Below are 12,817 nucleotides of genomic sequence, written 5' to 3' on the forward strand. Positions count from 1 at the left end.
TGCATTCAGTACTAATTCTGTATCTCTGTCAAGACTAAAATAGATTGGACATTAAAAGGCCTTCTTCATTTTTTGAGGTAAATCCCCTGGAAACTGAAGTAGCTGTAAACTGAAGCCAAAACCTCACTATAAATCAGATACTAAATTTGAAGTGTCCCATTTACTTTTGAACCGTAAGGTATCTAGCCAAGGGAAAAAGTAATTAAGGGCAGAATTCCTGATGTCTTTAAATGATGAGCATGTGCCTTTCTGCAAAGCACAGGTTAGGCAGAAAGACTGTCCTTTAGTCAAAGACAAATTACTGGACTCAGTAACATAAATAGATGCAGTTCAGTGGCTTGTGATTTAGAAGAGGTCATACTACATGATCTAACAGTCCCCCTTGGCCTTGAACTTTTGAGCAAAAGCAGAAATTGGCAACATATCTGTAATACCGCCAACTTGTAAAAACAAGGTTCTCACAGTAAGAATGATTAAGTACTGTATACACACAGCACCTCATTTTAATTGCTTTCAACTTTTCATTTCCCCTTAAAAACTTTATTTGCACTGGGGCAGAAACTAGACATTTAATTAAACTTAGCTTTAAAAACCTAGTGTTTTACATATATTTATCAGTTCAAATTATGCAAGAAAACAACTTTTTTTAGAAATGCTCTCTTACTCATAAAAGTGTTAGTTGGACTTTTTCCTAATGTCCCATAAGAAACCAAGCATTAGTCACTACAGTTTATTTGCAAAGAAAATGGTTGAGAAAGTTATAAAATGACTGAAAAGAGACTCTCCAGATGGCCATTTCAGTCTTAAATAAACATCCTTATTCTAACACTAATTTAAAACAAGCTCAGTGGACTGCTCTAACAAAATAGAGTCATTTAATAAGTCTGGATTTTCCAGCCAATCAAACCCAAGGCCAACGACTTCTAATAATTTTTAAGCCTTTATCACCTGGTATATCAAGGCCAGGAAGGGAATCTGGGTGCAGATCTGTGAAGGAAAGAACTAACCATGCCTAATGCCAGCAAGATTTCTTCCTTTCTTTTTTTAAGAACCTGGTGCTTTAAAGCACTCATTCAACTTCGTTTCATTTTATTTACACTCCTACTATAGAGAAGTACAGATCTGTTTCTAATTTTATTATTTATACTTTCCTGCCATAACAGCATCTTTCAGAATAGCAGCCCTCAAAAGCATTTAACTATTTTGTCTTCATGAGACCCATGTGAAACACAGGAGTATTACTTTCCAATTTTTTGGCAAGATGTAGGAATGCACAAAAATTAAGCAGCTTGACCAACTGTCTTATAAGAAGAGTCAGAGACAAGTGACACCAGTATCAAACAAAGGCTGACCTCAGTCTAAAGTCATTAAAACCAGAAAACTTGGAAATAGGACACATACTAATTGGAATACTATTCTTGTTAAGTGACATGCCTTCCCTTAGATAAGAATACAAGGGGGTGTCTTATTTACTGTCAAGATAAAGACAAACCCGTAACTTTCCATAACTGCAGTCTGATGTGAAATAAATGAATTTTATGGCGGCTTTATTACTGCAAACACACATTGCTGTACTGCTGTAGTATGACTTAATGCCTTGGAAGAGAATCACTTTGGGTAAAGGCTATCCAGAGTTCATTCTGTTTTCAGGCAAAGAGCTGTTAAACTGTTATTTGTCACATGCAGGAGTTTTGGAAGACTGAGTGCAGCATGGATCCAGTGCACAGTTTTCTCTTTCATTTCTATTTGTCTGCAATAGAGAACAAGCTAAAGCACCGGAGTAGCGTATTACAACCACATGCAACCTGTACCTTTACATTTCACTGACACTACTGAATTAAACACATTAACGGTAGAAAACTAGCAGTGTCAAATGACCAAATGACCTATTTATTATAATTAGATTGGGAGAGAGGGGGGCACTTTTTCTGCCTCTTTACAAGGTATTGTTTCTGGAATGATGAAATTGGCCTCCCTGGAAAGGTTGTGACCTTCTATAAAGGACAAGAGCCCAATAAATATAGAAGAAAAATGTCATTTAGGACTCAGCAAAAGCAGAACTGCTGATTAAATATTTTTAAAGAAGTGTCTGTTCTCAATCCAAATCTTAGTGGTCACTGTATCATTCTTATTGCTACACTAAGTGCTTACTAGCACACATTTTATTCAAAAATATCTGTACAGGATAAACTAAATTACAGGTGTGCAGCACAGCCAGTAGTCAAAAAGAGTGATGTATCATGCTAGACCTTCAAATGAGTATACCAGCATTTTTCACAAAAAAGAAGTGTTTCAAGAGAGGTCAAATAAAATACATAAACAACAAGACTAGCAGTTTTCATATACCAAGTTCTTACCTTTTAAAAAATAAAGTAGACTTTGAAAAGTCTTCTAGATTTTTGCCAGGACTATAACTCACATTTTCCAGAAGGGTTATGAGAATTGCAAATACTTTCTACCAATAATACTTTTTCTTCACGGATCACAACTGGGCTCCAGAGCACAGTTAAGAAAAGTGCCAGGAAATGGCATAAAGACTACACTAAGTTTAACAACAGATTTTTTACTATTTTGAGGATTTGCCACTGTGGATGTACATCATAATGTCAAAAAAAAATAAACAAACCAGCAGTGCTTGTCCTCAAAGACATATATATGTTTTATGCCATACATTTTCATGACCTAAAAACATGGTCTCATCAGGTGACTGCCTTCTCATGTTAATCTCTTATACGTCATACAGAATATAATATTTTGACACTTATAATAAAAACATGGACACCATTTTTTAAACATGACAGTTAAGACTGTATCAGGTATATTTTCCGGGCATGGGTAACAACAGCATAAGTGCAAGAAGTGTATAGAGAAGCCAACTAATATTTTTCCACTGATGCTCATCCTATTAACTCGACTGTGCCCACTATCACTTTACCTGCCTCTTACACTTAACACACTCTTTCTCTCCATCATTATATTTTATCATTTAATTTGCTCAGTCTCTCCCGCAGCGAGATGATGATACACATCAGTTTTTCTGACATACCAGTTAAAGATTAATCTTAGTTTCTATATTAAGGATCAGTTAAGTTTTGAAAAGATAACTAGGGAATAAAACAGACCAAATTAAAGCATTACTTTCTACTAACTCAAGATAAAGTTTATCTACACTTACCTGTGTTAGATATCATATAGTTTTATTTTTTAATTATTTTTACACATTTTTAATAGATTTGAAAATTAGACTCTTCTGATCCTGACACTTTGCCTACAAAACTAATGAATGGGATTCATTACTAATCAACTAATAACCTCTATCAATCAATTAAATACCCTTAACAAGCTAGTACAAAAGAGTTACACTCCGCTTTTAACCCTGACTTGACTACAAAAGAAGTTATTTACATTTAGTGAACTCAATCAATGCTACCAGTTAACATGCTCCTCAATATTTTCAAGTTAATACTCATAAATTCAAATTTTCATATTTCAATTCATGTATTAGAAGTGGGAAATGGAATATCAGGTTTAATTTTTCAAATCTCAGTAGCTTTCTTTATTCTGAATGAATCAATCGTTTGAATGACATGACTGGATAAACCTGACACAAAGAATATTCAGTAACCTTTATCAAAAGCCGAGTTAGCTTTTCAAAACACTCAGCTTTCAAGTGCTTATGTCATTACTTCGAGCAATTCAGCTCTATGAGACTTGGGCAACAATAAATATATATTAATATATTTACTAAATTTAGAAATAAATATTAATTTGACAATCTAAAATAAGGGAGATACACGATCACCTAGTCCAACTGCCTGACCACTTCGGGGCTGACCAAAAGTTAAAGCACAGTATTAAGGGCATTTTCCAAATGCCTCTTAAAACACTGACAGGCTTGGGGCACTGACCACCTCTCTGGGAAGCCTACTGCAGTTGCTTAAGCTTTAAATTGAAGAGTAGGTAAACTATGATTAAATAGTTTCATTTATAGAAGGAATTCCTAACAGAAAAACTGGGAAGGAACACCTTGTTAACATCAAAGAATTACTCACCTCTAACACACTCTATCACCTTGGGTTTCTGAGGTTTAGATTTGGGAGAGGGGGAGTTGAATCTCAGATATGGTGCCTTTTTAAGCGTACTACGACGGCCCTGGTAAATTGGTTTCCCATAAACTTGACATAGATAGTCTTCATTTTGTACCACTGCACTTCCATTCACAGGTCCCTGACATGCATCAGGACAAAAAAAAAGAAAGTAGTTTACAATTCTTCATGCATGAAAATTTGAACACATCAGTAGTGTTGCAAAAATCCAGAGGAAAAAAAGGAAGAAGTTCTGCAACAAACAGTATAAATTGCAAGCATCCATGAAAACTTATACATGCAGAATACATACAAGAAGCTTACTAACAGCTGAATAAAATAGCAGGTGCTGGGTAAGACAAACTGGTAACACGACAATGAATTCTACATTGTTACACACACTCAGCTTAGGCTTCTACAGCACATGAAAAGAAGGACAGTTCTGACAACAGAAATCCACAGGAGAGGGCTATCACTTTCATTTAAAATTATTACAGTTACACATACAAACAATTTTTCATATCAATACTGCAATCTAAAGCATAGCAGTCATTAACAAAAAAACCCCACAACTACTCAGGAACTCACAGCTGCCTTTTGTTCTTTCCTCTGCAAACTTTCAGAAGAAAAGTAAGTTCTAAACCTCTGTTTGCTTGTGTTATCTTCTGCTTGTTTCTGCAGTGGCTTAGCTGCAGATAAAGGCTTCTTTGTTGAGCATCCTTGGATTTTTTGTGTTTTTGCTTTAATTTCTTTATTGGTCTTCATAGCCTTGATGTTTTGGGCTCTCTTGATCCATGGGACCTTTTGATCATATTTCACTTGTTCCAAATCATTTCTTGCCATTTCAGTCTAAAGATAAAACATAAATGTAATAAAAGGAGATTTTATCTTCAAGGCTATCAGAAGAGTCTGGGGATGACTTTGAAGTTCTGAGAAATGACCTGTTTTTCATGTTAGCCAGCAGCTGTGACCAGTGATTTTCATTAAGCAAATGAAGTTTTAAAACAGAGGTAAATATTTTATTACAGCACAGTACATGCTAGTAAAAATAAGCAGTTTTCTCATGTTTTCAAGTTGTGAGTGAATCGTGTTTAACTGTTGACGTAGAAAAACAATGTAAGGTGGAAAAATATAATGCAAAAATCTGAACTCATTTTTTCCAGCCATACCTGGATTTCTACACTGATTGCCTTAATCCACTCATCCACAGTCTTTCTGATACGAATCTCTTCCAATACATCTCTGAAATAGAAGAAAGAACTATTTTAGGTCAGTGCTTCTTAAATTGCACAGATTTGTTCCTGAGAAAGTAGGGACCTATAAACACTATAAAAAGAGAAACCTAGAACACAGACGGTAAGATTATGTACCTGTAGTCTCTGAAAGGCAGTAGGCGTAGCCTATCTGAGTTTCCCAAACCCAAATCAAACCCCACCCCCTGCTGGTACGTACTAACATTATTACAAACATCTACAAGTACGTGGCAACCATGTGTCCATTCCTATTTTGATCAAAAACTGAAAAAACAAGGCAACAAAAATATTTCAACTCAAAAGACAAAAAGAAGATGATGAAAATTACTACTTCCTCTAAAAGATAATGATAGCAGATAGCATGCCTGAAAAAAAACTTTACACAAAGAGAATAGTACCTTCCTCAGGAACACACAAGATTAAGTTGTATTTTAATAGGAAAACTTTCATTATGATTCAAGCTGGAGTATTTAACACAACTCACAAAGCAAAGTTCAAAAGCCAAAGATCTGCTGTCAGATGACTAATTCTGTAACATTTAAAGGCTTATGAAGCCCCTTCTGTTCTGAATGATGAAAATACTCTTTAATTTTCCTATTAATGCAAGTTTGTCTACAAAAAGCTAAATGCCCCCTTGTCATGACAGCAGAGCAGTTTGTCCAGATGATACAGTCTCAGAATTCAGATTTACCAAGAAGTAACAGGTACATGTCAAAAAATTAAATTCGCAGCGGAAGGGTCAAAAAACATTTGAAGTTCAGGAGGTCTAATGACTGCTAAGAAGAGTCAGTAGACACTTTTTGCAGGGAAGTGCACTAATTCTTCAATGTATGGAATTAAAAAGATGAGAAGAGAGGTGATAAAAGATGAGCACATACAATGTGTAGTCACACAAAGCACTGAATTAGAGGCTCTAACCTGTTTGTAGTCAAGGCATTAATAAAAGTATACATGGCATCTCCATCTTTTGCGCGAATAACAGCTTCCAAATTTTCTTCAAGAACTTTTTTATTGTTTTGAACTCCTCTCAAAATCCTTTCGGCATCCCTCAGTATAGATTTTGGCACTTTAACATTTTGAAGGATGGATGGTTTATTGAGCAGATGATGTTCAGGAAGATCAGATGCAACAGTAGGCTTTTTTGACTAAAATTGAAACAGAACCTCTAGCTTTTAATCAGAGACTGTAACTTCAATTTTCTACACACTGATCAGAATTCCTATTAATCTATTATCACAACAATGCCCATCATATGAAATACCGTCCATGTGTACTATCAGCAACTTCAACTACTCAAGAACATTCAGTATGTGAGAAATACATTTGAAAGTCAAGCAAATGGAGAGACATCCAAAAGCTCTCAAATGTGAAATGATGTAATGTATGAGATGGAAGGCTAATGAAGCTAATAAGCATGTGCAAAGATGGCAATCTGATACATGAAGTATCACATGCAAATCTCTCCATGTAACAGTATTTAAGTATAATAACAAGCCTAATAAAATAGAAAGTCCTCTAAATATATGCACTCATTTGGCATCAATCCACTCCGAGAAACATCAAGCAATATATGTAAGTTATAACAACAAAATAAACCCCTCAACAGCACCATGATCTTCTCCTTTCACTGATTTTCACTTTTCAGAAGAAACGACGAAGCAACTATTAGCCTTTTACTTTGCAGAACCCTTTTACAGAGATAAAAATCAAGCATATATTAGCTGCTATATACAAAAGGAAGGGACACAAGTACATGGGAAACAAGAAGCCATACAGCTATAATTCTCACATCCCTGATGAAACCCTGAGGTCCACAAACAGAGTGCTTCATTTTCCAGAAAGGAAACAAAAACATTTTTAAAAAGTGATAAATATACATAAAGAAAAAGAAACCCCAAAACAAAAGCAAAATACCCAAACTTGGGTAAACTCTGAAAGCATCAGCTGATTAAACAAAAAAAATAAATCTCACAAATCTGTTTTGGCTTTAAGGCTACTCTTTATCAAATCAGAATTAAACAAAAGTTTATATTCTAACAGGTGTACTGCCAAAGCACAATGGACATAACAAAATAGAAATCGACACACTGATCCCATGATCTTGGTTTTGCCTTGTGAGAAAAAAACAATATACCTAATCATTTACCAATTTTGTACGGGTTTAAAATTAAAATTTTTCACAAACACTAGCTCAATAAGACAGGTGAAGTCTGTGAGAAAATGTAGGGAATACAGATACATATTCAATTGTAAAATGATGTAGACTTGCCAGTTAGACCCAGATCATGAAATGGTAATTATATTAGCAATCCATTTGAGATGGCAGCTTTCTGCCTGACATTTGTATTATTCCCTCAAAGGAGTTCACTAAGATTAAATAAGACAAGTCAAAGAACAAGTTCAGTCTTACTTTGAGTAATGTAATCTGTACATAATAGCAACCTTTTCAAAGAAATACAGGTATGCAATGGTTACTGTAGTGTTACCTCATTGCAAGCATATTCAAAATCATTTCAGTATTACAGTATTTTAAAAAAAACAAAACATAAAAATTCAGGGTATACCTTAGTAAGGTCATTCATGTCTGATTTCCATGAATTTGCTTCCTAAAAAGACAGGAGCAGAGCTGTTGAAACTTATCTAAAGACAGAGCTGTCAAAGTAAAAATCTAGAGTAGATATTTGATCAGTTTAAATGGGCACAATGAATTTAAATCTCACTGCACACTTCTTTTGGATTAGAGCACCACCTTCTGTTCCATCGCAACCTATCTCAGTTAATTCAGGCCTTTCATGTGCTTGTATGACAAACCTAGTGGGCATTTCTCCCACGCATTTGAAACCATTTATGTCAACTGCATCTCTCTCGCCTGCCATTCCTTCTCCATCTCATGCTGTTCTGTTGCCTACACTAAGGTATGTTACTCAATTAAGTTTTTAACAACAGCTGTAAGCAAATATTTGCAACATAAACGGAGCACGTGGCATCTGTTCTCTTACTAGTACAAACAGTTAAAGATGCAATCCACTAATATCTTAGAAAAATCTATGAAACAATGCATCAGCTATACTATAAGATAGGACAGCTGAAGTTATGTTTTCTAAAGATACAGCAACAAATAACTGGCATTAATACACAGTATTTTTATGGAAATACACAAGCTGAAACCTTCAAACACAAAACAAACCAATAGAACCAAAGCTATCATGTTCCAAGCCAATTCACAAACCTGTGGATATTCAAAGTCTTTCTTCTTTCCCATCACTTATATTTACAAGAACATAGAGGACCACAGCAGACAGGCTAAATGATCCAGTATACCTTGCTTCCACACAAAGCCAGGTTAACAAATAGATAAACCCTCAATTTTCAGAAGTCAGACCCAAATTACATGTTGCCAGCACAGAATCATTCTAGCACCAAAGGTACAAAATCATTACCATGAGAAACAATACAATGATGTATACCAGGTAATTCTTTAGAAACCACACTCTTTACTAAAACAAATGGCAAAATGAGAAAGGAGGTAGCTTAAGTCATCCCTAAAGTCCACTGCAGATAAATAGAACGTTGTTCTTTCCCAAATGGGAATGTTACATCAGCTCTGTAGCTCTAGTATCACAGGGAGAACAAGCAGAAAACAGGCACTGAAAATATCTGAAACCACAAAAACAAACAAACAAAATGTCCCCCTTTTTTTTTTATTTTTTAAACCTGATTTATGTTTGGTAGAATGGCAGTTAAGAGCCTCTACAGTCTAGTCCACTGCATTCTCAGTGAGACATTACTCAGGCTCAAAGCCCCTTCACAGACAGAGACTGCAGTATTTCAAGTAATTGTAAACAAATGTCAGTCTTTTTACAGAGGCAGAAGCAAGAGCAACACTTTTACTAGTACCAGACCTCTAATTGTTTCTCCACATTTTTTATTCCCCTTATTCAAACCCTTTGTCATTCTGACAACATGGACTTTACCTGTAGCATGTCATGCATTTCTCTTCTCAACTGGCCAAGATCTTGAAGTAAATCATCTGCTTTTTTCACCGTTTTCTCAATTGAACTGCAATTTTGGAAGGAACTTTCAAAAGCGGGCAATAAGTCTGTACGCAAAGCAGTATGCCTGATGGGAGAAACACTCCTGATAAAGTCTCACAGCTCCTCACATGGCCCAAGAAAGTGGCCAACTTTGAAACTGAGCATGAATTTAAAGTGCAAGAATACCAAACCCTTATATAAAATGGAATTTGCTTTTTCACCTGAGATTAAAGACAGGTTATTGGGTTTTCTCTGTTTACCACTGAACACCTTGAGCTGTAACCTTGTATTTTGAACAGTGAAACTGCATCTAAAATGCTGATCTAATAAAGCAACATTTGAACTTTGGATATCTTTCCATTTGAAGTAATATTTTTGTCTATACCATCATAAATAAGACAGTATCTATGTAGCTGTTCCTCATTATATTAGGCAAATTATGACATCAAACTATCACCTGGGTAATATGTTTCAGACTGGATGGCTTAAAAAATTTCCTAACCCACTCTAAAGCTTAGAAACTGATAGGCTGATGCTGCTCCTTCCCAACAAAGTGTTCCCAAACAGCTCCCATAAGCAGCCAGCTTGGAGTCTCACTGACAACGGCAACTCCACTTTAACACAACACCTGTATAGCTGGCTTCCTGACACTACTGCACAGCTGCTGCAATAGAATAAATATACTCAGAAGACAGAAAAGCACTCCAGGTGACACCCACTGACCTCTGAGAAAGGTGTGATGAACTATCCTTAGCAACAAGCTTTCATCTACCTTCAGTACAACAGAAATGCAAAAGTAGCACAGAAATACCAGTGCTCCAGTGTTTTACTTCAAGAAGAGCTTTGTCAGACTCAAGGACCACACCAGTGACTATTACAACATCAATATCTAAATACACCTTTCTCAATTTCATTAAAACAAACAAAGAATCTTCCTCAATTATTTGGATTATTTACCTGCCTCTCTCAGAATGCCATCTCATTTTATTACTGTTTAATGTTGCCTTCTCCGAAAACTCAGTTTGCCTCAGTGGCATTTCTTGAGAATTCAGAATATGCTCATGAAGTCTCCCTTCACCTAATGCAGAAAAAAAGAAAGTCACATTTACTGTTAAATTTGTTCAATATATTTAATACTTTATTTTCCTTTCCAGATATTTCACCATTATAGACTAATCACCAAGGATAGTAAAAATAATTTTTTAAATTTTAAAATACAGATTTACTTCAGATAAGACAAGTCACATAAAACCACTCACACTCATCTGTCTTAAAGATTGATTTATTTTAGCAAAGTCAGAAAACAGATGAATGAAACTGTGACAGCAATTAACTGAATCACAGGGAAACGTTCTGTCCATAAGGTCACATAAGGTTCTTCTTCCTTTGTCCCATTCCATTTATTCCTGGACCCAACGGAACAATAGGAAGACGTGATAGCTTTGTAAAAGAGAGATAGAAGCAGCAGTCTGAGAAGCATCTAATAAAGATACAAACAGGCATTTTGTCCATGAGGTTAAGAGTACAACGGCTGGCTCTTTTAAATGTTCTTCCTCAATCTTAGATCTTCAAACAATTCTAAACACTACCAACTAAAAAAAATTATTTTTTGATATTTTGTTCACAATTGAGTTTCATGCCACTAAACTGATCAAAAGCAGTTAAAGAAAATTACGTCACATTTGCTTTACATGTGCTGTTTTCATTACAACAGCCCAGAGACCCTGTGGATCCATGTTTTTGGGAAAAAAATTTTCAGTTCAACCAATAATAAAGACAAAGTTACTGAGTAGCTCCCAAGTTTTACATTATTCTATATAATCTTCCTTAAACCTGACAATGAATGGTCATTTGATTTTTCATCTGAGAAAACATATCAGTGAGCAATCATGTCTAGGTTATATCAGTACTGTCATTAAGTCTTTAGTTAAGAGTAATTTACTCACAAAACTAACCCTTCCCAAATGTACTTTCAAATATTCTGAATATACGTTTTTAAGTGCCAGCAACCTAACAGCTCAGAATAGGTGAGCATCACAACAAATAATCCCCAGGCCATACTATTCATGACAGTGGAGACAGGAGTGTCTTATTCACAATACCTTCACTTGGGGATTTGGGAATATTTTTCTCTTCTGTTACAGAGTTTTCTTTCATTGAGATTTTCACATTTTTTGATACAGGTTCTGGAGCATATCTCCGAGGAACAGGTGTCTTTAGAGGAGATTTTTGTCTATGAATCCCACAACTTTGAAATTGGCTTGAATATGCTTCTGGGGGAAGAAAAAAAAAAGTAAAGTTACTTAAATGTTAACAATTTTCTTCATAGGAAAAGAAATCTAGGACAAAAACATGCCAACGTTATGAATTTTTCACAAAAATGCAAAACATTACAGAAGTAGTTAAAGAAGTTAACAGGAAGAAAATTTCATACTTCCGAGTGCTATTAGAAAGGGATCAAAAAAATCCCCCGACTGTACTATGAATTAGTTCGCTACAAGCTTCCATACAGATTATTTCTCAGTAAGATTATTTTAGGTTAAGCCTAGGTCTCTCTTGGTGCAGAGTAGGCATTTAGTAAACTCTCATTTTAATGAAAACTGGAACGTTTTCAGAATATGTGGTATAAGTTATACAGTATATTAGGCAATAAAATCAGTTATACATACGAAATGTTTACTACTCGTTACTGATGTGATGTACAATCCAATAGTAATGGAAAATGAATGCAAAACTAATACTGAAAATAAGACATTAAGAATTTGTCTTCACCTTGGGCAGGCACACCACTGGTAGGAAATAAACCTCTCTGACACGAAGATACTTCGTTAGCAAGCAATCGCTGTTCTGGCCTCTCAGATTGTTTTGCCATCATGAGACTGGAGGAAGGAGGGAGGTGAATTTGCTGGAAGCCACCCCTGTTGACTGCAGAGCTGATGAGATGAGACTAAGAGACAAAATTACAAAGTATTCCTGACATATGCATTAGTTTCCCCAAGTAAAACTCTAAACGTGAATACTTGCTATGTAATCATATCAAACAGATTTTACCATGCTATTTGAGAGAAAAGTAATTTGGAACAACGTTGGAATACAGACATGCTCGGACATTATTCTGCCTTTAAAAAAGCACTCAGGACTCTCTGAAGAAACTATTTATAACTGTCGCCAAGATTTTTAATCTGACTGGCTATTTGTTAAATGAAAGTTTCCTCAATTAACAGAGGTCTAAACAATTTCTTAGTGAGAATGAGAACATTTCACAATTTTTGCATTTACTTTCCACAGACACAAAAATTAGTGGGGAGGGAGCAGATATCTGGGACAGAATCAGAAATAAACCTTTTCCCAAAAAGCTCTAAGCTCATGTGCTGGCCACTGGATCTTTCTTTCTTTCTAATACTAAGATACAATCCAAATTACTGTAACATTAACACTGAGATAC

At 35.4% G+C, this 12,817-nt stretch overlaps 1 protein-coding gene across 7 annotated transcripts in view; it reads right to left on the reverse strand.

The window, feature by feature from the left end:
- KIAA0586 (KIAA0586 ortholog) overlaps positions 1–12,817 on the reverse strand; it is a 74,120-nt gene that overhangs the window by 54,872 nt on the left and 6,431 nt on the right. For 5 of the 7 annotated variants that reach the window (XR_012622868.1, XM_074821010.1, XM_074821009.1 and 2 more), the window contains exons 7-15: positions 12,145–12,319; positions 11,475–11,645; positions 10,330–10,450; positions 9,313–9,457; positions 7,903–7,944; positions 6,257–6,483; positions 5,255–5,327; positions 4,674–4,934; positions 4,053–4,227 (exon numbers count right to left, since the gene is read on the reverse strand). Coding sequence is in view for 6 of the 7 variants with exons in the window: in XM_074821010.1 (XP_074677111.1) it covers positions 4,053–4,227; positions 4,674–4,934; positions 5,255–5,327; positions 6,257–6,483; positions 7,903–7,944; positions 9,313–9,457; positions 10,330–10,450; positions 11,475–11,645; positions 12,145–12,319 (1,390 nt within the window). In the remaining variant the exon portion in view is untranslated. The remainder of the gene's footprint in view (positions 1–4,052; positions 4,228–4,673; positions 4,935–5,254; positions 5,328–6,256; positions 6,484–7,902; positions 7,945–9,312; positions 9,458–10,329; positions 10,451–11,474; positions 11,646–12,144; positions 12,320–12,817) is intronic. The other 2 variants (XM_074821011.1, XM_074821013.1) reach the window with 2 other exon arrangements.

This window comes from Strix aluco, chromosome 4 (assembly GCF_031877795.1).
Source record: "Strix aluco isolate bStrAlu1 chromosome 4, bStrAlu1.hap1, whole genome shotgun sequence".
In the NCBI taxonomy this organism is placed as follows: Eukaryota; Metazoa; Chordata; class Aves; order Strigiformes; family Strigidae; genus Strix; species Strix aluco.